We start from the raw sequence: 25,965 nt of genomic DNA, 5'->3' as shown, positions 1-25,965 counted from the left end.
TTTTTCTGCTCCAACATTGTAACATAGTCTTACAGGCAATTGTCTTAGAATTTTAGAATCTCTTCCAGGCATCTCTCCAGGGATAGTCAACCTGTTTAAGACTCTCAATAGTTTAAAAGAATTTGTTGTCTCAGAGTTAGTTAAAAACAGCTTTGTCATTCCTATGGAGGAATCTACCAAATCAGAGTATAAAATCAGTCTTTAAAATGAAAATTTTTTCCATTTATATTTCACACTTTGACCTTCATACTATATCTGTTGGATGTAGGAGAGTGATCTAAAATATGTAGTCACTTGTGAGATCCTGGCAAGCAACCTAACCTAAACTCCAAGTCTCTGTTGGGAAAGTCTAAACTCAGTTCCTTCTTTCATAGAGTGGATGAAAGTAATAGTGCTTACCTCATATGTTTGGTGTGAGGGTTAGATGAAGAAATAGATGAAAATACTTAGCACATGCCTGATACAAAGTAATATTTGTATGGTCTGTACACAACGGTTCTCATGGGGACAGTGGCATAATTTAATAGACTGCAACAGTGAAAGCAGTGATGTGAGGATTCTAAAATCCGAATCTTCTGGAACCACTGTTTTCAGCTATTGCAAAAGTTTTTAATAGCACTTCCTCAAGTGCTCATGTGGTACTGCTTGGAATTTGTGGTGATTTACATAGCTGTGACATGTTCTTTTAGCAATGATGCCTAAACTTTTTGAATTAATGGACCTTAGAATTTGAGATTTTGGAGACTGATGTAGCAAGAGAGAATTAGAAACGACCTCCTACTATTTCACCATTAAAAAAAAAAGTCAGTTCAATCCTACCTTTTGCCACTCAGAAACTTAAAACAAAACACCAAGTCAGAATTTAACAACCTCAACATTTTCCCATGGATGAGCCACTCTCAGAAACTTAAGACAGTGACAAGTAGATACAGGAACAAAATTCTTTCTGATAGATGAACACTTTTTGTCTAATTTATGTTTCTAAATCTCTGGATCCACAACTTGAAGGGTACCCATGTTTGTTCTCTAATAGTGCCTGGAGTACTAACAGGCAGAGCCATGAGTATTACCAATATTAGCTTAATCAAAGAGCTATGATAGAAGAGAGAGAATCAAAAGTTCAATCAAAGGCTTTCTAAAATGGATTTCCCATTGAGGCTCTGCATCATCTCAGTAGTTTCTGGTCACGGTAGTGACACAGTTCCAGTACTACACAGTAGTAGGCTGACAGCAGGAGCTTTATAGTGGCATCTCTAGGCAAAGAGGTAAGATATTTAAAAACTCTTCTGCAGAGATGTTGAGAAATAGACTCAGATGGGGAACTGCCAATACTTTACCACTAATTCTCCTTTGATTCCCCACCTCGATTTGTAATTCAATTTCTAATTTCCCACTCTCATAATGACTACTCACTTCATGATAATTGCAAAATTAACATTGACTTTAAAAAACATTCATTGTGCATGAAATATAAATCGAGTAATAGAACAATTTTTACTCCTATTTTGGTAAATCCTGAAGCCCAGGCTAATAATCTCATCACCATTTTTCATTTTGTTAGGTTGATTCTCACTGAGTATTAACTTGATATATTCAATTACTACATAATAAAAACTAAATTTGAATATTTAAAGTATCCTTTACTTCTCTAGTCTGTTAAGTATTAGGTAGGCATATCTATTTATGGGTTCCAAAATCTCAGGTTTTAGGCAAAAGTGTTATGACATGGGTAGTCAGAAAATGCTTGTCATAATAGTAGGAAGAAGGTACATGAAAGATGATAAAATTTTAAAGACATATTACATTATTTCACATTTGATAAGAAGTGTAAAAGGTTAATGAAGTTTTCAGATAGATTAAATAATTATTTTAGTCTTTAATAAGATGAACTAGCCTACAAATGCTTAATCAATACAGGATTGCATGGGTTTTTTTTAAAGCAAGTTGAGAAGCAAATGATCATCATGATTTGTATTGATGATGTGATTAAACATAATATTATGGACTTTGAAAATAGGTTCCGGGAAAAATGGATGTATGAATGGATAATGTAAACACTTGTTAGTTCCGTTTAGAGTAATAAATGAATAAGGCTTTTCCATTCATGAGAAAATTATAATAGGCCTTTGCAACCGTGTAAGTGAATATGATTCCCCTCTCTGGTCAGGCAACCTGTCATCGGCTCTGATAGGTGCTCCTTCCGTTTCCTGCTGCCACACTCATCCTCTCCTCTTTCCCCATAAAGAAGCAGATTTCCCTCCTTTCCTGTTTGAATTTCCAGTGTCCTCTTCACCTGTGCTTCTTGTCAACCTTTAAATTTTATCACATGCTTGCCATCTTAAATATTCCATCTGTCTTCCTCATATCCCCGTCTAGATCTATCATAATTCTCTCTTTTCAAAAGGCAACTCCCTTCTTGACTTTTCTAGGTTTCAGTCTCTACTTATTCCTTAATGTAGGTTCTATGGATCCCACCCCATCAATTAAGTAAATTGTTTCTGTCACAACCACCAATGACCTCTTTGTTACTAAATCCAAGGAGCCTTTAGTCATACTTGCCTTGCTTGATGTTTTTTGGCACCAACTGACAATTCCCTTCTTAAGACATTTTTTTTTCCTATTGATTTCCAAGGTGGCATTTTTTTCCCTTGATTTTCTTTGCACAGTTTTTTAGTGGTCCCTGGAATGGAGAGCCCCATCTATTCTACCACAGCTGGTTAGTTGAAGCCAATCATATTCACTACTTTGGATCATTTGAGATGTAATCAGAGGTTTGTTGAGGGATTTAGGGAAGGAAGGTTTTGCTCTTGAGAGACAGCTACTGGAAACTTGGTGTTTTTCTCCCGATGAAGTTGGAAGAGGAAGCTTGCATCTCCAATTGTCATTGGTAGCCATCTTATAATCATAAGAGGAACCAATTTTAGTTTAAAGTCAACAGAATGAATAGAAGAGTGGGAGGGAAAAAAATTCTAAGTATTTAAAATTATATAACGAAGTCTAAATCTGAGGATTATCCTAGATCCTGGCTACTTCTTATGATGGCTAAATATTTCCTTAATGCTCATGGCTGTTTCCCTTGAATTTCCTATAACTTGCAGTAGAAAGAATCCTATTAATAAAATCTTTGGCTATTCCTTTTCTGTTCTTCTTCCTAAGAACATCTCCTAAATGTGTCCCATGAGTTCTGTGGTATCTACCTGTCTCACTCACTGCTCAATTATGATGTATGTTTTCATGATTGCTAAGTTTTTACCTCCAGCTAGGATTTCTCTCACTGACCTGTATCCCATCTTCACAATGCTAATCACACTATATTATATTTATCTGCAGAACTGTTGCCCTGTAGACAGATTAATAACATGTGTAACACCTGAAAATCAGGGTATTAACAATTATGTTGGGTAAAAGAATTGGATATTTAATGTATTTTTTTAAAAAGCACTGAAGTACTCATCAAGGGGAAATCATCACCTAGATTACAAATAAAGTATGTGATTATGTAGTGTGATGTATTATAAAGCACAATTATAAAATGAACACCCATTAGCTTAAGAACTAGATTCAAAATTCAACTAAAGAAATAGAACAGTACTGATAATAATACTAGCTTCTTCCCTGATCCTATTCCCAGTCTCCAGTTTAGAGATAGATAAAATTTTATGTTAAACATTCCCTCTTAAAAATAGTTTCCTCACTCATGTACTTATGTTTAGGCAATATAGTCTTGGTTTTGATTGATTTTGAGATCTTTAAGTATATTATTTTTAATATGTGCTATCTTCTGAAATTTGGTGTTCTCTCAAATTATATTTTAAAATGTGTATGCATTTCACAATTACAGTTAATTAATTTTCATTGCTGTAAAATATGCCTTTGTGTGAATAAGATGATTTATTCACACACCTTCCTAAGGCTAAACATTTGTTTTTTTTCCAGTTTTCTACTATTGTAAACATTGCAAGTATCTTGAGTAACATGTACAGTTTTTCTAGACTAATACCTTAGGAGGGCAATTGTTGCAATGTAGGGTATATGCATGTTCAGCTCTATTAGATAATTTGAAACCAAAGTATGCCTTTTATTCCAACAAGAAGTACAAAAGAGTTACAATGACTCTTATATTTGCAAACAACTTACATTTTTCAGATTTCTTAATTTTTACACATCTGGTAGGTATAAAAAGCATCTTTTTTTTGTATTTCCCTGATTGATAAAGAAGACTTAGTTTTAAAAAAATGTTTATTTACTTTTCTGATTTTCTTGTATTTTTTTTTTTTTGTATTTGCTATACGTGTTTCCTTATTGATTTGTAAGAGTTTAAAAAAATATATTCTCAGTACCAATCCCTGTCCCTCATATACATTGCCATTATCTTTTCCCAAGTTGTGGCTTTCCTTTTACTTCCTTTATGATGACTTAACATGTAGTATTATAATAACCTACTTATCATTCAGCCTACCTCATTAGGCTAAGAGGTCTGAAGTAAGACTCCATATCTTATTCACTTTTGTTCTCCAGATCTAGGAAGTGCTCAACACATAGTAGAGCTCCCTGGCATGTACAGTTACTCACTGTTTATTGAATGAATTGCTTTGACTTTAGAAATGGTGAATCAATCTTTCTGTAGTCAAATTTAATTTTACACAAATTGGCTACCCCGTACTGCTGAAGCCAAGTGAGTCAGAGTATACATCACACACCTTCTTGTACTTGCACTTCAAAGACGGGTGCCAGGCACGAGTAAGAGGTGATAGTATCTGCAGAGAGGTGGCAAAATGTTGCTTATAAAAATTCATTACCAACTCTGAACATTTGGCAATGTTCATTTTTCATTCTTTTCAATTCACTATAGTTCACCAATCTCCCTATAGTGGGATAATAGTCTAAATTTATCACAAAGTTAGAAATAATGTTAAGACACAAAATATGAATTACATATTACAATGGAAGTGCAAGATTTATGGTTTGTGTCATTAATTTGAAATTGGTTACCTTTTTAGTAATGGTGTCCGGAGGTACATCCCGCCTCCCAAGAGGATAAGGATTCCATTGGCCACTAGGAGATACATCTTCTTGTCCATTGTCTAAAATGTTGCTTTGCTGGGACGGGGTCTATTGCAAAAATGGTATGGCACTCTTTAGTGATGTAGCAGAAGTTTATCATAGTTTTCTGAAAAGCGTCCCTACTGATTATGGTAAAATTAATTTTAATTGCAGAAAAACATATATCCTGAACTAAAAGTATTATTATACACTATTTACTCAGAAGAGTTCTAAATTGACAACTTTTTGGAAGCAATAAGAAATTAACTGAAAATAACCATTTTAGAGTTATTTGCTGAATTTAAAAGAAAAGTTTAGATTATTTACAATACCTGAATAAAAATAATCAATAAAATGAACCCATTGTTAAAAACCACAACATTTAAAACGTGCTTAATTTGTTTCTTTAGTGTGATCTTACCATTTAGATTTGAAACCATACAATACATAGTATACAATTTCCAATATTCCAAACCATAACCTAAAACAAATATTATAAAGCTGCATTGATTCTGGGAGAATATATTTTGCACTAATCCAAAAATAGTGTTAACCCTAGCATAGTGCAAGATTTAATGTCACTATGACATCATCTACAGATAACTTTGAGGGAAAGAGTAAAACAACATAAAAAATATTGTGCTATCAGAATTACAGGGTAAATAAATCATGACTGCTTTAATTCTAAATTTATTTGTATAGTTCACTTATGCATTAAAATTTAAACTTGTCATATATATTTTACTTTTGGCTGACTTACTGCATATTATTTGAAACCAGTAATAGCACCGCTGTCTCTATTAACAGAATATTAAATATTTTGCGTGGTGGGTGGGGGTGGGGGTGGGGCTCCAGAGTCTGACTTGAGTAATAAATAGCAAGTAATCACACCCCCTCAGAAAGATGGCCTCTGGTGGAGGGATATAGTAGTGGGGTATTTTTCCTATGGAAGATTTACTTTTGGCAAAGGGTTTCTCCCCCTCTGACCTACTGGATACACAGGTACTGCTTGATTTCTTGGGGAATTCTTCTGTAGGTGAGTTATTATAATTAGTGTTTCTTATTCCATTTTCTGCACAGGTTTTTAAGGCTCCCTCTGCATAAGTAAAGCCTGGTTAGAAGTCTATGTGCAACTCTGTGGCAGGAATTGTCCTCCAACCCTAGAAAGGATGAACTGGGTCATTCTCTTCACAAGGGGCACAGATGGGCTGCTTGCCCGGCCTCTTCTGGTTCTATGGGATGGTCCTACTTATCCTCCCTTAAAAAACAAATGATATAACCACCCTATTTGTATTCTGACTGCATGCATTTTTAAAAAGGATTGCTTAGAACTATTTTAAAAAAGGATTTATTGTTACATTAGATGAAATTTTCCTAAGGTCTAATGGAAGGTAAGCAGGTAACTCAATTTTCTTTTGTATTTTGGCCATGTGAATCTTAGTCTATTCATAAATCTACTAGAAATTGTGAAAAGAAGAGAAAAGAAACAATTGAAACTCCTGGTTTAGTTAGGAATGAACTTACTTGTGTTTGAAAAATCAAATGTAGATAGTACATTTAAGGTACACATTACTTGAAATAATCAGATAGCTATGCAATTCTTGCTGCCAATTTTCAAGCGTTAGTTTTCTAGTCTTTCCTTTTCCAATATAATATATATGCATATGCCACATGCAGTTTTTCTAGATATAAAAATTAATATCTACATATTAAAATCAAGCACTTATAATTATGTAGGGAAGGTACTAGTGGCCAGTATAGTTTTTTGTTTTTGTTTTTACTTTCTTAGTACCCATTTCTTTTCTGGCTTCCTTTTTTTCACAGTGAAGTGGGATAATAAATATGTCCAACTGGGCAGGTATGTGTAAAACAGATTTTTTGAGAAGTGACCAGAATTCAACACAAGTATCCCATTTTTTCACCATATAATTTCCATCTCCATCTCTGTTTCTTCCACTAAACTTACTTCAACTGCCCAGACATGACTCCCAGTCACAGAGAGTAACTGAAAATTGCAGAAAATTTTTTGGCTCAAAAAAGGCTGAAATTAGTCAGTCAGAATCCTAATATCATGATGCAATAGACTTTTTCACCCATTTAGAAAATAAACTCTCTCTTTTTAAAATGGGAATTAACAACTGCACTAACTCCTTTATGTTACGGGGGCCAAAGAGAACAGACACATGCAGACACATGAAAAAATATTTTCACCAGACAGCAAAATTAAAGGAATTTCCTGAAAGCCATTTCCTTTATTAATTTAAGAACGATCTAGTCTTTTAGTTTTTCTTAAGTGAGACATCGTAGGGGTAACTTAAATTTGTAGAAATAGAAGGACAATGAACAATTGATTAATGTTTGTGGAAGGGGGGAACCCAAAAGAGAATTATGTACTGGGTTCACATTCTTTCCCAAAAGGAGTACAGCTATGTACAAAAAAATTGTACTTTTGATAAAGTGCTACTTTACTGTATATAAATGCAGTTGCTGCATTGTTAAAATTCTAGAAAAGGTTAAAAGGAGCAACTGAAAAATGTAAAAATGTAATGAAGTTTTCACTGTTGAAATTTATCTAAGAAAAAATAACCAAATTGATACTCAGTTATTAATTCAATTATTTCTAGTATTGCATTCTGGATATTTTCTTTGAGGAGAAGAATGAGTCTTCTTTTCCTCACTATATATAACTGATTAAATATAAAAGATATGAAAAATCATCACAATGCACCATTTCTGCAGCTTCTAAATTATGTATATCTTTACTATTTCAAAATAATAGAGAAAATGGTTAGTGTGATTTAGTGAAAAATCAGAAATTATCTTTGTTAAGAAATTCATAAATGCTATGAGAAGTTTTGTTGAATAGATGTAGTACCAAAGATGGGTGTGGACATTGGCAGATTTAACATTTATGCTTTTGACTACTGTGAATGATCACCAGTGTCCATGGAAGAATTTATAATTTTGCTGAGACATAAATGTGCATGAATATGTGTATGTGTCTCTCCCTATGTATATATGTGCCTGTATATGACTATGTGCATGCATAGTGTGTCCATGTGTACATATATGTGGATGTACAGGATTCATTTATATGAGTAAATGGGCTTTGCTGATCCAGTAGCTTTGCTCTGGTCTGTTAATTGATGGGTGTACTGAATGCTTGGGAATTACCCACTGAATTTTGCTGGAGAAATTATATGAAATTATATGGTATTAGAATTTTGCACTTTGCAAAGATCTTGGGATATATCCCTGAAGAACTCAAGGACCTATTTTGCTTAGTAATAGGCACATAGTTTACAGAGGGCATTGCCACAGATTCAAAATGTGTGTTAAAAACTATTTTTCCCAAATTATTTCCAGTGAAATTGTCATATTTTATGTTCTGAATAGCTTTTGAAAAAAGTAGGTATTACAGAGGCAAGTATATGCCAAGCCTGGATCTAAATGATTATATCTTAAGGGATTCAATCTGAAGGTGGTAAGGTAATGTCCGAATGGTTTTTTAACCAGCATTTCATTATAATAGAAAGCATCTGTAAGAGTACCAACATTATTATTTTGGCAATTTTAGCCATTGTCTATGAGGATTTATGTGGATTTACAGACTGGAGGATTTTTTCATAATTAGAAAGGTACGTGAATCCTTCTTGAGAGATAGATAGCCAATAATACATGCAGCAAAATCAATAGGAACTATAGGCATAAGTTACCTAAAGATGCTGCATATATCTTGCTTTGTTTTAAGCAGAGAAAAAGAATAAAATTAAGTAAATAACCTTTGAAATGAGGGTGAATAAAGACATATGGAAGGTTGGGAATATTTCATTCTGAATCATTTGCATAGATCCAGTAAAAAAGGACATTAAAAGTTTTAAAATAATTTGGGTGCAAACACTGTTACCCAAATTTCTATAATTCGAAAGATGGTGGGATTAGCATCAGCTAATGAAACTGATAGTAAAGCCATCTTCTTCCAGGCAAAAATTCCATGAAAGTATTATTTAATACATATATTTCCATAATTTCAACTTCTTGTCCCCCGAAATTATAACTCACATTAATGCTTGTTTTGATAAACCAATAAGCAGTAGGTGCCATGGTATAATATTATGAAGGCAGAAATTAAATTTAAAAAAAGGAAAAAATGATCAACTTCTTCAGTGTAGAAGAGGCCACACTGTAGGGGCTGCTAGATACCTGCAGATGGAAAGTCAGAAAAGGCCCAGTGATTTTTTTCCCCAGCCCTGCTGGTCTCTAGGGCTGCAGTAGTAGGTTTGAATAACTTGTGATTTTCTCGCATTCACAACCCTTGGTCTTTCACTGCTACCAAGCAGATTTCCTGGCATACTGAGTGCTCAGGAAATGCAAGTGGATCTTAAAGGGCACGAGGTAACTACTAGCAATTACTAAGCTTGACTGACTAGGAGAGTACTGTATTTGTGGCCCATAGGGTATGATTTGGGTCATGGTATGTTTTGGATTAGTTAACATATTCTACTTATGTATATACTGCCTCATTCCAAAATATGTACTTTTCTGGATTGTTCTGAAGATGTGAGTTAATACTGTAAAAAAGAGCTTTATCTGCTATTAGAAACTATGTTCTAGGAAAATGTCAGATATCACAAACATTTGTAAAAGTATCATCAAACAGTAAAAAACAGGGACTTGGGTGCAAGGCAGAGTTAGATTTAAATTCTACCAGCTGCTATGCTAGGTGCAGGTGTTACAACAGTAAAACAGTTAAAATGCATGTGTGTTTCCTTGACTCATGAGTCTCAGTTTCCTCATCTATACGGTGGAGATAAATACTTCCTTTGAGGGTCTGTGAAGGTTATGTGAAAAACACTAAATTTAAACTACCTAGTGATACCATTTACACAGCAGATTCTCAGTAAATCCAGGTCTTTATTCTTCTCCTAGTCTTCTACTGCTGTTAATCTGGGTAATAAAAATGGCAGTTTGAACTGAAATTTTAGTATTATATTTCTTTCTGATAACATAAAATTTCAAGACAATAGCTAAGCTCAGTTACAACAAAACACAACCAAAGAAGCACATGGAACCATTAATCACATTATAGAAAGTTGCCTTAATTGCTTTTTGGAGAGGCAGTAAACAAATGATGAATGAATGAATGAATGAATGAATGAATGAATGAATAGAAGGAAAATACAAATAATTTTATAATTGAATAGCTGATTTATGTCTTCAATGTTCTGGTTTAAATAATAGTAAATTTTTTTAGGATATTAGAATAAGCATCAATAAATGAAAACAAAATTAAATTTGTTAAGCTAATTTTGTTAGTATTTATTCACATTCTGTTATTATTTTAAGAGGTTTCATAAAATTACCATAGAAAATATTATTTACTGTTTATAGCACAGAAAGTCTATATTTAGCTTGTAATCCATAAAAAATGTACACTACTTAATATGGCATGTAATAAATATAAAAAAATAGAAATCTTCAAAACACATAGCAAAGTCTGGGGAATTTTTCTTTTCATGCACATAAATATTAACTGTATAAATACCTCATAAAGTGCAGAGTTCTTCAATCTTCATTCACATATAGTTAGATCCTTAATTAGTTTATTAAAACTTGTTTAAAAGAAAATTGAGAAAAAAATAAATAGGTAATGTTTGGTAACCTAAAAAAAAAAACACCTCAAAACCAAAACAAAAATATGCTGAATTAATGCTGCAACTAGCACAGATGGGTCCTCTCTGTCAATTACCTAAATCAATAAAAGATGCCCTGTCTGGGTTCATAATTTGCAAAGACAATTTCAGTGGGACAGAAAGCACAAAAACGTGCTCCTTTCTCCTAACTGCTAGAGATAAGGTTTGGTAAGCACAAAGCATAGGGAAAGGGTCTGGATTTCAACGTCTGAATGTTCCCTGGGGAGAGTACCACCTGTACCAAAGTATGACATAACCCCATTTCTAGAGTTTAAGTGATAATACATGAAAATGTTCAGTTAGATTCCTTGATTCATCCTTTCTGGGACACCCCAGAATCATTTGCCACAGAAGCTAACTAGAGATGGCCTGCGTTATCATTGAGGAATTTCATGAATGAAAAGAGTTACAGGTTTTCCATGAGAGAATGAACAGTTTTGTCAATTTTATCTATTGAAAAATGTTCATAAATTGACATTACTCAGAATTTTAGTGCAATTCTCAAGGCTAACAAGTATTCAAGGGCTGCAAAGAAATCTTGAATAGCTGATAGTAATGTTTATTATCTTAAGTAGTAAGACAAAAGTGTTGTAGTAGGTTTTATGCATTTATATATCAAAGGAAAATAAAATAATGCCTATCTCCTCTCCTGGTGGAAAGGGTTCAGGAAGTAGCCTTAGTCATAGGACCAGTTAGGGATGGTCAGTGGAGCCGAGACAGGGGCATCTGAGAGGCTGCATCTTAAGAGAGGATGACTCTAAAGCTTGGCAGAAAAACCAAACAATTTTCAAATTAAAGAGGCTCTGTAGAAAAGATGTACCTGAGCACAAAGGTGAAGGGACAGAGACTTAGACTGGAATCCCTGGGAGGAAGTAGAGCCTGGAGCACTCTTGAAACTGACTAAGCACCCAAAGCCTACTCTTGGTAGGTTCCCTGTAATGGCGGCATGATAGGAAAGCTGTACCAAATGCCTAAATGCTTAAATTTCATAGGCCCTGAACTGATAATTTGGGGTCATAAAATCTTTTAGGGGTAATGGAGTAATTGCCCAGTCTGGGTTGCCTTCTCTCTTTGGCCCCTTTTTCTTTTGATGTGGATAATAATGTATTGATGGTAATTTTAAAGTGGAGTTTTTTAGTACTTGGGTTATTCTTGGTTTGTGATTTAACCACCAAAGAGAACTCTTTTAGATTATCTCAGTGTCCAATGGAAGAAGGCTGAAAAGTCTCCACATATTATAACTCTAATATTTCTGATGAATGTCATCTTAGAGCTACAGTGAACCCATTCTAGGGTACCCCAAACAGGAGCAGAAAATTAATAGAGCAGTACAGAGGTACCCACTCTATGTCTGGAGAGCAATAAGACACTGAGAAAGAGGGCTTCAAGTGTGTACCATTTTCAGCACTGAATATATCAAAGCTATCTGTATTATTCTATAAATTGATGAGTAAAAAGGGCTAAACTTTAAGCAAAAATAGGGCTCTCCATATGATATAATTTCAAGGTGTTTAAGCAATAACTTCCTTCATACTGAGATCTTTCTAATCTCTTCACTGAATTGTGAAATTCCATAATTTTAGTTTGAGGCTTTGATTCTATTAATTGCCAAGCCCTCCAGGAGAAGGGCCTATTTAAGTTAAGATGTCTCATCTATTCCTTAGTGCAAATAATTTTCAAGGCCTTTTTGAGCTATGGTTTTATTAGGGCAGTGGATGAGTGCCCTGGGCATCTGAGAGGAGAAGAAGAACACGTTCCATGCAAGCAGAGGCTCCTGTGCTGCTGAGAGGGGTGCACTGGAGCCAGCCTCGTGATGGCTGGCTGCACTCCTGTCTTGGGTCTGAGTTCAGTGATGTTTCGTTTGTATCACTGACACTGGCAAACGCTGCAAATCTCTCCAGAGAGAAAGTTTTTCTCTCTGTAGAGAAAATTCCCCACATCCCACTGGTCTTTCAACAGAAGACTGAGGACAGGAAAAACAACATTCAAAAGTTTTTTAGTTAGTTTTTCTTTTTTTTCCCCAAAGTTATCATGGGTGTTGAAAAAGCTGTGAATACAAATGTTTCTTTGATTTTATTACTCTACTACAGTATCAAGAAACTTCCCCAAAGTTAGGGATTTTTATGAAGACTAATCAATAATAAAACATGAACTAGAGTTCGTTTGGCCCTCATTTTGTTGGGATGAGTTTGCTGCATATGTTCATTAGCCTTAATATGAGAGAAGTGTTTGGAGGTTACTGTCATTCTGTTATCCTTACTTTGCATTGCTTTTTTCCCCCTAAAAACTCACTAGATTAACAAGTATACTAATATAGTCATAGTGACATATTGTGTGAAAATGACTCATTAGTTTCCATCAAAATGTAACTAAGACAGAAGGCATTAATCAATTTAAACAGGTAAAATGTGTATTCTCAATTTTGCCTGAATAAAATAAGAAGAGATATTGTTTCCTCTTAGACAGTATATTCCCTTTCAAATGAGCCTACATTTGCATTTAAAACCACATAAACTTGCTACTTTTCCATTAGCCTGGGATGAGTAACAATTTGTTTCTTATGTTTTACCTCTTTGTAATATGTCCCACAAAGATAGAGGCTAAAGAAGCATTTAGAAGTGCCAGCCACTTAATTTCCATTCTAATTTAGGACTCTATGTCCTTCCATAAGAAATCAACTAAGATCCAACAATACTTCCTAGTTCTGATCTCAGAATGCATCAGCAAGAGAAGATAGGGCGAGCTCCAAAAACAGAAATGAAAAAAGAAAAAATACACACACACACATACAGAAGAAAGAAAAACAAAGAATAAAAGAAAAAGAAAATGAATAATAAAAGAATGAGCCTGAAAGCAACTCAAAAGCCATGAACCTGCTCAATCCAAAAAGCAAAGCTGTTAAGCAGAAACTTGATCATCAGTCTAGCTACAAATACTCACTTAGCAGCTCAACTGTTTGTGCTTTGCATGACTTGCTCTTGGGCTTTTTAGACTCTTGAGAGCCTATAAGCAGGGTAGTATGTGCAGCCTAAACACATTAAGTGAACAAACAACATTAACTGGCTTTGGTATGCTGACACATGTAAGGCAGTCCATACTTACTTTCTGAAGAGGTAGTTCTTGGAGATCAAATTTAGACTTAGTCTGCAAGTTTAAAGTCATGCTTCTGCCTGCATGCATTGCTGAAATACCTCCATAGGGCAGCATGCCAAGGTTAACTGTGTTGTGTTTGTAAGCAGCATTCTGAGTAGAGGAAATAATCATGTGACAGGGTGTGAACACATGCTCAACAAACTTGATTATTACATGAACATGTTTAAATTTATAACATTTAACTTTAAGCAGGCAAACGGTAACTTTCTTTTAAACATGCACTTGGTCAGACAGAAGCATACAGTAAACAGTGTTAGTTATGCACATAATGAGTACCATCCAAACTACAGAAAAGACAAAAAGCAAAGATACATTCTGTTTTATATTTGCTGTTAAGTCAAAGGCATACAACCTATCTCTTGTATATCATGACTGTAGTGACTTTAGACAAATATTGTTCGTCTGTGGTAGTCTAGGTAGTCTATCATAATTAGAAAAACTCAGTGAGTTCTTAATGAAATTTTGTCAGCTGCAAATGTCATGGTCTCTTTCACATTGTGAGAGCATCACGTACAAAAGACAAATACTAGCTTCTAATTCTGCAGTGTTTAAGCCAAAGTCAGTCTCCTTTATATTTCAGTCTATGGGTATAATTACAGCAACTCAGAAAAATAGCTGGTCAAAAAAAATCATTCAGTCTGACCATTGGCCAATTGAATATGCTGATTAATTTAGCTAAACCAGTCAAATAAGTTGTATGTGGCAGCAAAGTTTCTAATTTTTTTTATTTCTTAAAATTTACATTTTAAACTAGAGAAATTTCATAATGAAACTAAAGGAATTATGATTTGAATGATTAATACTATTTATCTGATATACCTAAATTCCTATAGAACACTCTGGTGATATTTGCATTGTGGCTACCTGTCAATAGGTGCATCTAAAGCTAGTCCAAGTATCTGATAAATAGTTAACTTTTTTCTACAAAACTTCATTTAAAAATTAAAGCATTTTTGTATGCCCTGTCATCAAATAGTTTCTGTGAGTATAATCCCCATTTTCCACCTATTATGGAAATATAATAATTGATAGCACTTAGCTCTTTTAACTAATTCTCTTATTTTGGAAAAAAAATCTACAGAAGTTGACTTAGTACACTTTTTTACAAAACTGAACATTATTGAACATTAACAGCAGGTAGCTATTCTATTCTAAGGGAATTATTGGCAAAGTAATAATTTTTAGCATCAAATTTCACTGAACTCAACTGAAAGACTATTATATTCTTAATGGTGTGCTTGTCTACTAATTATATTTGTTATGGATCCATGATTATTTCATCCAGAGCTTTTTCACTGTCATCATGCCAAAACTGAAAAGGACACTGAACATTTCAATCTAGAAGTTGAATGATTCTTTAAAGTTTAAAATTACTCCAGTCTAGTGCTCTCTCAGTTCCTATAGATGAGTAGCAGTCTTAGACATATGGGTTCATATTTTAAATATTCTCAGTCACAGTGGGGCTCTGTAGTGGAGGCATGAGCCTTGAGGTCAAACTAAAGGCAAAAACAAGCATCCTTTATCTTTAGCTGCCTCTAAAGGTCAACACTGAGCGAGACGTTTAACCAAAATATGTTGGGCTATTGGCTTATCTAATGTCCAGGTTGTTAGTTCACTTTTATAAGAAATGGGCAAAGACCTTATCGCTTTTAGAGTCACTATTTGATCTCCAGGGTTCAAATCACTCAACTAAACCTCACCGGGAAGGAAGGAAGCACACCACATCTCTGGTGCAGTCTGACTTTGGAAAGAATGTTAAGTAGCACAGCTATATCCAAACTAGTTTTACATAAGAAAAATCTGTGCTCCAGTATCCTGAATTCATCTTGTTGAGCACCTGGAAAGTTTTAAGTAAGATACACCCTGAAAAGCTCAGTAACTCAACTGAGAAGGGGAAACAAATGTTACTTGGAGAAAACAAGAGGTTGAGCTTCCAGGATCCAGTGGATTGAAGCAATTCTCTAAGGTAATTTCATTTCTTGGAATTAAATGTGAAGCTATTGCATATACATTGAAATTGCTCTAAAAGAAAGAAAGACTGAGGGCATTATAAACAAACAGAGGATATGTGGAGACTAATTTAAAAAGGGAGGTGTTATCACAGCAATGGAAAATACATGAGTTTATTTTTAGTTATCTGGATCTGGTTCAGGCAGGGCCTCCGGACTTCCACTGATTCCGATTCCTTTCCCAGTCCTGTTTCTTCCCCCCACATTCCCGCTCCAACTAGAGGAGTCACCTACTTTTCAGTAACTCTGATTGAAGGAGCAGAACCATTTATCTAGGAAACCAATAAATAAATGATGGTACCAAATGCTTAAAATTTTGTCTTTTCTTTTTCATGCTTTGTTTTCACTCACTCCTCTGTTGCCTCAAATTACTAGTCATTGTACATACGCTCCGAAAAGCTTCTTAAACCTTTCTTGACTAGTTCATCTTACCCTGTTAACGTATGGTCGTGTCTACACGAGGCCAGAGTTTCCAAACTGTACTGTATTATTTGGCCCCAAATATTTTCGCCCTCCAAGTTATCTGTCTACATGGAGGGTATAACTTGAGGTAAGGCATGGTGACAACCGACCAGGTGTCTCCCACTGACAGCCAGTCATGAGGCTTTGATGAGTCTCCCTTCAGTGGGACTGAGCACACCTATTTGAAACAGACATTCTGATGAAATATTTTGCAAGGAAGAACCAATTTCCACACTGAGAAACTAACACCCACACTCACATTCATTAGTTCACTCTTTCCCTAAAAATAGTTGTATTGTCATGTAGACACGACCTACAAACAATATAATGATTTAAGAAGAGTACACCTGAAAACGCAAAGTTCAATATTAAGGAAATATATATCAAATCAATACAGTGACCTGTGCTTTTAACAGGACACCAAATAAAATAATAAAACTATTGAGTGAAACATTCTAATCGTATATTGTTTCCTAGATCCTCAGTTTACACTGAGCACTTGAACCCAGAAAATAAGAACAAATGGCCCTATTATAACAGAAAGGACTCTTAAGATTCTGAGGTCAGTGCAGAGCACACAAAGCCCTCTCCACAGAAGCTATAAGGACGCTCCAAGATGATGGTTAATTGACCATAGTTCTGGACAACGAAATACCAGACTTGGAGAGATATGAACAGGCAACAAAAAGTAATTCTAGGCTTTATACAGTATTTTTTTTTTACTCTCCTTAATCACTGTGTGTTCCATGCTTTATTGTAACTAAGTAACTGAACCGGGATTAATTTCCTTTTTATTTTTACATACGAATTTGTACTGTAGTCTTCATAAAGCATTACTTTTGTTGTCTGTAGTATAATTTTAGTTTAAACATTTCTTTCTATGTAAAACACAGCATTCTAAATGGCAGGATTTTTTAAAAATTATGTGTAGGAGGGCATTCAATCTCTGCTTTTTTTATTTTTCTGTTTCTTGCTGGGAATATTATTGCTCATTAGAGGTAATAGCTTTAGTAGTCCCATCACAGTATGGGACACTCTATGCAAATTTGATAAACAAATTAGACCTGGCTTTAATGTAAGTGAGTCTGTGCAGAAAGGGGCACAATAACTCACTTTTTTTAATAGATTCAATAAAAATCCCACTCTTTAGGTCACAAGAGAACAGTTTTGGGTCTTAGGAGAGGCATTTTGCCTTAATGGCTGGATAGCAATTGAAGCATCATCCCATATAATAGAGTTGAATTCTTTCTTACTAACAATATTTAGACTAGGTTTGATAAATAATTCATCTACAGGTTACGGACGCTCAAAGAGCATTGAACAATATCCATGAAAACCTATTATGATCAATTTCCCCACAATATAAAGATAAATAAAATGCTGATCATCTAGTTATTCATGTAGTTCATGCTTCACTACATGTGCTTAGAAATGCCAATAAAGTAAAACTAAAGGCAGGAGGGATATTCTTACAGAGAAATGCCAAACATACCCTGTCTAACCTTCTAGCTTCTATATGTCTAAGCAGCTGTTGTCTCCAGTCTGCAGGCATTTTACCACAGCTCTCCTCTCCCTTCACTGGAGTAGGCCTCGTCTTTATATCACTGTTATCTGATGGCTTGTCACCATAGTTACCCAAGTTATAGTCAGATGGTATTTTTTCCAAAAGAGCTGCCATAGTAGGCCTAGCTGAAACTGGCCTGGTTTGGGAGGCACCGTAACTCTCTGTACTGTAGCTTCTCGCAGACAATGGCCTCCTTTGGGTAAGGTTTTTAACCGGAAAACTTCCCGCCTGAGCTTTCACTTCTTGATATGAAGGGTGTTCGTCTTCATACCTGCCATTCCTTTTCAGGAACTGGGACTCAGTCACTGAAACGCTGCTTTGGCGATCCAGACCGCCCCTATATGGAGGTCTGCCGTACCTATCACTCGGAGGCAGCTCATGAGGTTCACTGACCCTTCTAAACATGGCCATTTCTGTGGAACTCGCCAGGGAGTCGGCTCTTCTCAAGAAGCCTGCCCTGGCCCCTTGGCTTGCAAACTGGGCATTCATCACAGCATCCTCACTAACAGATGGCTGAGAAAATGAAAACATTTGCTCCATTGGTGCGTATCCTCTGTAAGCTCTCGGACTAACCAAATCCTTGGCTATGTTTTTGCTGGGCTGTTGAACGTACTCAGAATTGTGTTGGAAAGGGGGCGGGATCCTCTTTTCGGCCTTAACTTCCACTGCTCCTTGGGGATTGAAGCTTTGGTCAAACTGATAGACTTTTTTTGTCATGGAAGCTTTTTGTTGTTGTGGCCCTTTACTACTTCCGTACGTGAGCATCTCGTCATCCAGCATTGGGACTGACTGGCTTCGAGACATGCTGGACATAGCGTGCTCTGGTCCCAGCATTTTATCTGGTCGTTCATGGCTTCCTAAATGATCACTCCCAGAAGCATAGTTCTCTAGAGGTATGTTATACACCTTGTACGTGCCAATGTCAATCTCATCGATACTCTGTGACTTTTTGAATTTATTGGATTTGATATCTTTCATTAGTGGGGAAAGCCTCTCTGTGCTTTTGCTAATGGAAATAACACCTTTAGAAGATTCTGGGCGGCAGTGGATTTGAGAAAAGACATTACTAAGACTCCTGTTGGGATTGGAATCGTGATACTCCCATGGTACTCCCGGAGAAAAAGGACTGGGTATTTCAGCAGACTCCTTTATATGTTCTTTCCGTTCAGGCAATGGGCTGGTGGTGGGGGTTGTCTCTAATTTGGAAGGGAAAGCGGTCCTGTCTTCAAAAGGACTAGGGGTTCTGGTCCAATTCTGCCAAGGATTGGAAGGAGGCACTTCTGTTTCTGGTGTGTGTCTGTGTGTAGACTGCTCAAGTTCCAGGGGAACGCCAACAATTCTATCCTGCCTAATCAAAGGCCTGCGACTGTGAGAAGCTGCGCTTCTGGATTTTGAATTTAGGAGAGGATTGCTGTTGGCATTCTCGCCTGTGGTCTCCTCTGCGACAAACCCTGTGTTATCATAATGGGAGCTGTCAGTCCAGTTGTCGGTGAAAGCATCACTCATCGGCAGCCGGTCAGGGCGCTGCGGGAGATTCCCCGGGGGCACAGCCTCCCGCTGGCTGAGTAATGGCTTTGAATCAAGAGGCTGTGGGAAAGATTGTGCGATCCTGCGGAAAACAAGGGGAAGAAAAAACAGGAAAGTGAGGAAAAGCTGGGCCTTTGCCAGATAGAGAACAAGCAGCCAAGAATTTCACAATCCTTTGTTTAACGGATCATTCATCCAAACCTCACTTACGGGTAAGATAGCTTATGATTTCATGTCCCAAAAAACCCACCCTTTTGCTCTGCTCTTTGGTTACTTCGTAGTGACCATCACCTTCTAATATATTATGTAATCTACTTACCTATGACACTTATCGTGTAGTGCCTTGTGTCCTCTGCTAGAATGTTAGTAAACTCATGAAGGCAGAGCTTTTTTTTTCTCTCTTCAGACCTAGCATAGTACCTGGCATATAGTAGGTATTAAATACATATTTGTTGAATGAATGAATGAAAGAAATATATAGGTCCTTAGTAAGGGGTCCTAAAACCTATCTGGTAATTAGAACCACCCGATTCCTGGTTCCCATCCCTGGAATAGATTTAGTACATTTCTAAACTATTGGTTGAGTACACCTGTCTTGTAAATACTTGGTATTTATAATGGATCCAAATTGCCTTGAAATAAGTGTACTGAAGACATTAAATCCATTGTATAGGGGCCACATTCACATGTCTTTTTCTAGAATGTAAATGACATTATACCATATTATATATGACGTTTGGTCACTGGCAGTTTATACCAGTGATCACAGTATCTCCAGAAGAAGCTCATTTTTATAAGTTTATTCTAAACCATCACACATTAATAATATTGAATTATATATATTTTTATCAGTGAGAGAAGGACTTTAAAGTGCTTTTGTAAATTGAAAAAGAAGTATGTTTAAAAGTACCTAAATTAATCTCAGCTTATATCACAAATAATGAATTTATAAACTGAAAGTGGTAAGATTGTTATGATGGGCACCGATGAGTAGAAATAGTTCTTCGATTAATTACCAAAGAATGTATTAGTGATATTATCAGTAAAATATGAGTAAGAGTCACTTACTATCTATATCATATAATGATTTTTATTTGTTATTTGTAGTGTAAAACTGCATAGCAAGTTATGAAACAAGGGAATCAGACCTAGGCAAGTACTACCTCACTGAGTCACTTTACTGAGCTCTGTGGCTTTTGTTTTTTCATTTGTAAAATGAAAGTGATACAGAATAGGAGCCATTTTGGAAAGACTAAATATTTTACTTATCTCTCAACTTTCCCAGATGGCGATAGAATGATGATGATGATGGTGATGATGTTGATGATAACAATGAAAAATGTATTGAATATTTCCTTTTGTGTTATGCCCAAATGTGTCCTAAGTATTAGACAAACACTACTTTTGATTAAAAATTTTTTTTCATCTTATCATCTCAGCCTGTTAATTTCCTATCACCTTTCCCTTAGACAATGGTTTTGCTGAATACAATGGATTCACTCACTCTTGGAAATCTCAGGGGGACAACATTTGCTTACCTGCCCCTTTTGTTTTCTATGCCACTCATGTGCTGAATACAATTACAAAATAAAGATGATTCAATTTTTTTAAAACCTTGCTGGAAATAAGCATTTGGGAACAGAAAAGAGGGAATTCTAAACACACCTGTTACCCCACAAAGAATTATGTACTGCATCTTTAGCTGTTGTCTGCAAGGACCCCACTTTAACCCGGGTGTTAGAGGATCCTGAGGAAGCCTGGGAAGGTGAGTAGTCTGAGTAAGTGCCTGAGGAAACACTGTTATTCAGACAGTGAGTTTTGTCAACTTCAGACTCATCAGTTGATTCTGAAATGTAAAGGGGAAAATATTATAGTGCCATGAACATTGACAATTATAAACACAGAATAGCCAAGTATGAAAACAGCATACCAATTAATGTCAGAATACATATTTGTAAAATATTTCTATAGACCATGGTGTATAATAATTTACAGCTGATGATTCATCATGCACATGCATTTGTGGCATATTTTCCACTTCAGGTTCACACTGTTACCTTTTTTGTCCTTCCCTAGCAGAACAAGTTTGGGTGGGTATAGAGGAGTCTCAGCTAATGAAGGGTGAAGTTCCCCAATCCTCATTTCATTAGCTGGATGAACAAAAGAATCCTGAGAGATATAATAATACAGGACAAGGAAAGTAAACATTTAAACATTGGTTAACCAAAATGGCAATATCTTTATTTGGCTCAGATTTAAAGATGGGGCTCTAAAATTAATTCACTGTAGAGCACTGGGAGAAGTGAATCATGTCTATCTCTGAGGTAAGCACTAAAATGTTTTCTTTTTCTAATTTAAATGAGTCCATCAATCATCAGCATTAGTCATTTTTTGAATGCTGTGTATAGTCTGGCACTGTGCAAATAACTGTGGAGGTCCCAAAGAAAGACAAAATGTCACCCATGTTCTCTGGGAGTTTACAGTCTAGTTGAGATGAGATATATTCAGCAGAGGGCTGAATGATAAGCTATATATGAGTATATAATACATACATATATATGATATATACACACATAAGAGTTCTAAGGGGTGAACTTGCTTAAGAGTTCTAAGAGGAAAGTGTATCACTGACCAACTAAAGTTTTTTCATCCTTGGCCATAGTGGTGCACGACTGGTAAATCCTGCTTTTACTGCTAGCTGCCCTCTCAGTTCCTACTGTTACCCAAGTGATCTTGTCTTTAATTTATTTAGTTCTATCAGGCCTTCTTCCTAAGGTTTCTAATTTTCTCACAATCAATCTAGCTTGTTAAATCTTTATTCTAAATCCATTCATTGAGTGTAATTAGCAACATTGGTATAAGAATATAACTTTATAAAGAGAAATGAACATGTAAAAAAACATGAATTTTAAACTTCTTTAATTCATATTATTATTTCCAGGTAGCCAGAAAGAGAGCATTAGGGAAGACAAAAGACCAAATCCTCACTTCCTTCTGCATATAAAAGTCTCATCGATGCCCATGAGTAAGTAGTGATATAAATTTATGCATGACATTTGTCTTTGTCTTATTTTCTTTAAACTTTAGTTAACTTGAATTCAAAGAAGATTTTTCAGTTTTCTCATTCACTAGTACTTGTTAGTTTGGAACATTAATGTAACACATTTTAGAAACATTTTCTTAAATCAGAGAAAGAATATGATTGAGGACAAAACATGTAACAAATGAAATGGATCCCACCTTATAAGTAAATTGGTTGGTAATAATCAGAAACTCTTATTATAAATTTTAAAGCCCCACGTAGTGACAGATTCCCATCCATCTTTGCTTACTGCAAAAAAATATCCATTTCTTTAACTCTTGGCTTAAATCCTCTTTTGGGTTGTTTTTTTTAGGTCTGTATGAGAATATTTGCCTGTAAGAAACCTGGATATATTTCATACTTGTTAAATTATTTTAAGAGAATATTTAACTATATTAGGAGAATACTTAATTAAAAAATAATTCTTTTAAGAGAATATTTCAGTGGAAGCAGACTAAACGATCATCTAATCCAACACTATCATTTTCTAGAGGTGGGTTCTGAGGCTCAGCAAAGCCCAGGCTCACATATATAATTAGACAAAGATCTAGCATAGAGGCAGGATTCTCATGGGTTTCAGTCTGATGATTTTCCCTTATATTGTGCTGCCTCCTGGAGAGCTGAGCTGTGAGCAGATTAGAGACTTAAAATGCAGTATCAGATTTGAAGAAGGATAGGAAAGAGAGTGGGATTGATGGAAATTCTGGAGATGAAGAGGGAAAACTGTATTTTCATGGACTTTGAAAATTACTTCAAAGGTTAAGCATAAGAAACTTATGATAAAGTCTTAAGGTGATAGAATAAAGACTAAAAGCATTTACACATCTTTGCAGAAATTTATAAGTAGAAGTAGATGCACATTTAAGAAATGATGCAACAAAAGGCATAAAATATGTTAAGATTTGTCAAAAATATTTCAATTATAGGGTGACATATTTTTATTCTGTTTCTGCTTTATTATTTATTAATTAGGTTACCTTGGGAAAGCCAATGTTCCTTTCTGGACTATATTCATCAGAAAATGAAGGTAATAGATAATAGGAATTAATGCTAATTCCTGTCTAGTACTAACAGTTTATGAATCTAAATGTAGCTTATTTGTTGAAATAATACTTTAAAAAGGAAATATTCTTATGAAACTTAATATAGGAGCATAGGAATTTCATTTTCATTAACAAAACAAAGAGTTGTACAAGCCCAGAAATGTAAAAATATTTGAGGGTTTCACTATATTTTTCCTATGCCTTATGTAATCAGTGCTCAAGTTATTGTGTACATATAGATCAAACGTTCAAATCTGTGCCCCCAAATTGACTGGAGCTCAGCATGGTAGTTATGGTATAACTCAGACTTAAGTCTCTGACTCTGTTCAAGAATTTCTATTTTTACTTCAATGGAGCCCTAGTAGTTAGAAAGAGAGAATGATATCAACTCCTCATATATGTATCTCTTCTATAGAGTTCTGTGGTCCTCTACTTAGAAAGGTAACACTGCTGAAACAAGAATAATGTACTTACACTGACCCAGTTAGCCTCTGATCTTTATGAGCAAAATGATGAGGTTGCTGATGATAATGAATGACAATGATTCTGATGAAGATTATAATGGCCATCAATTATGGAGACCCCATTACATGTCTGCTACTGTGCTACTATGCTCAACACTTTATATATATTATCCCTGGGAATTATTTAAGTAATACCTTGTTTTTTAAATTAAGTTAGTTATTATCATCATCTTTGTTTTACAGATAAATAAATGGAGGCATAATTCAGGTAGTCATAATTCAAAGTCACAAACTTAAGTAGTAGAATCAGGAATTGAACTGAGATCTGTCCCATTTGAAAGTCTTCTGTGTGACACTGTGTGTTATATTATCTATGCTAAGAAAGCTTGATTCTCAAGTGGGCTTCATAGAACAGGCAAAGTTAACTGTCCAAAAAAGGAAACTGATCACTGACTTTGCGTCTATACATTCTTTTAATGGGTTCTAGAGGAATCAGGTTCTTGTTGGAAAAGTGGGTAAAGCTTTTGAAACTACATCTGTGTTGAAGACAGTGCAAGTTATGTGGTAGGGATTCAAATTTAGTGGGGGTCCCATTATAAGCACATTGAGCCATATTTCTTTTGAGGAGACAAAAGTGGAAGGGAAAGAAAAGGTAAAACCCTTTTTTTTTTTTAACCCATTGCCCTTCCCTTATTAAAACTAAATCTTGGCTGCTACTGCTGTAGTAAAGGGAACTTAAGGTAGAGTCAAAGAGAAAAAATACCTTGGGGTAAGGTGTAGTATTAATTAAAGCATTTAACGATGTTTTCAAGGGTAATTACCATTCTCTGTTTCCAGGAGAAATATGTGGTTCCTCTATAGAAAGAAACCGGACTGAGTCTCTTAACAAAGGGAAAAATCCAGAACTTTCACGAACATGATAGACATGGTGAACAGGTCTCTACTAAGTTTTCTGTAATGCAAGGCTGTGTCTCATAGAAGGACTAAAGGAAGGTGGGGCAGAAGGGGAGAAAATTATCTTATGGAGGGGGAGAGAATTATCATGTGCTATAGTTTTTCTCTGTACCAATAACTGAGCTTGGAGCTTGATATATTTGCTTACATCTCTACAAAAACTCTGTTACTATTATCTGAATTTTTAAAGATAAAAGCAGCCAAGGTTCAGAAAACTTTCAGTGACTTGTCAAGGTCACACACAATTGACAACAAGGTAGAATCAAGATCTGAGTTAATGTCTGTGAGACTTCAAAGCTCTTGTCCTTGTTCCTGAACTGTGCTCTGAGGCATCTGTGGTACTGTTGCTAATTCACAAGGATACATGGGTTATTTTAAATACCTGAGGGAAACAAAGCAATGCCTGGCATCAGTCAGATACTGTGTGAACTAGTAGCTCTCAGTTTCAACTTTCGATTGCATATTCCTTTTGATAAGGGTCTTCATGATGTTGTGTTTTTGGTGGTTGCTGGGATTAAAAATCCAGGTGCCACTTGAAAACCAATGTGAAGTCAAAATTAGAGTTGTAGAGTCCAACATGATTCCAACGTTGGAGGAGGTAGGTGGTGTCCAACAAGTGCACCCATTTCATTAATAAATAGTTTTAGTTATTTAAGAATGAAATGAAAGTATTATTTCTTTTTCAACTTAAGTGGATTATTTTTCAAATGACCACTACATAGGGCATAAATATTTCTTAAGCTGTTCAAAACTAACCACTTAATAAATGGAATTGTTAGGTATTTCTTTTTGTCCATGGTCCTTGTAACAACATTACCAAGATACAAAAGGCAAGAGTTTAGGAATCGCTAAGCCTTTACTTGTGTCACAGTTTTATTCACTGTACTATTCTCATTCCCTCCTCCCCTCCTCTTTTTCTGCCTTCCTCCCTCCACAATATTCTCCCTCATAACATTTTACCTTCATTCATA

The 25,965-nt window shown here is 35.4% G+C and overlaps 1 protein-coding gene across 4 annotated transcripts in view; it reads right to left on the bottom strand.

Moving 5' to 3' along the window:
- The window catches only part of LRRC7 (leucine rich repeat containing 7), a 496,164-nt gene that overhangs the window by 69,964 nt on the left and 400,235 nt on the right, over positions 1 to 25,965 (bottom strand). For 3 of the 4 annotated variants that reach the window (XM_057500317.1, XM_036890162.2, XM_057500316.1), the window contains exons 19-22: positions 21,509 to 21,620; positions 21,117 to 21,297; positions 17,853 to 19,533; positions 4,993 to 5,112 (exon numbers count right to left, since the gene is read on the bottom strand). In XM_057500317.1, coding sequence (XP_057356300.1) covers positions 4,993 to 5,112; positions 17,853 to 19,533; positions 21,117 to 21,297; positions 21,509 to 21,620 — 2,094 coding nt within the window. Of the gene's footprint in view, positions 1 to 4,992; positions 5,113 to 13,838; positions 13,980 to 17,852; positions 19,534 to 21,116; positions 21,298 to 21,508; positions 21,621 to 25,965 lie in introns of all 4 variants that reach the window. The other variant, XM_036890160.2, reaches the window with a different exon arrangement.

The sequence above is a fragment of the Manis pentadactyla genome, chromosome 4 (assembly GCF_030020395.1).
Source record: "Manis pentadactyla isolate mManPen7 chromosome 4, mManPen7.hap1, whole genome shotgun sequence".
Taxonomy (NCBI): Eukaryota; Metazoa; Chordata; class Mammalia; order Pholidota; family Manidae; genus Manis; species Manis pentadactyla.
Note: the sequence above shows the minus strand (reverse complement) of the source record. Positions and strands in the feature narration are given on the sequence as shown.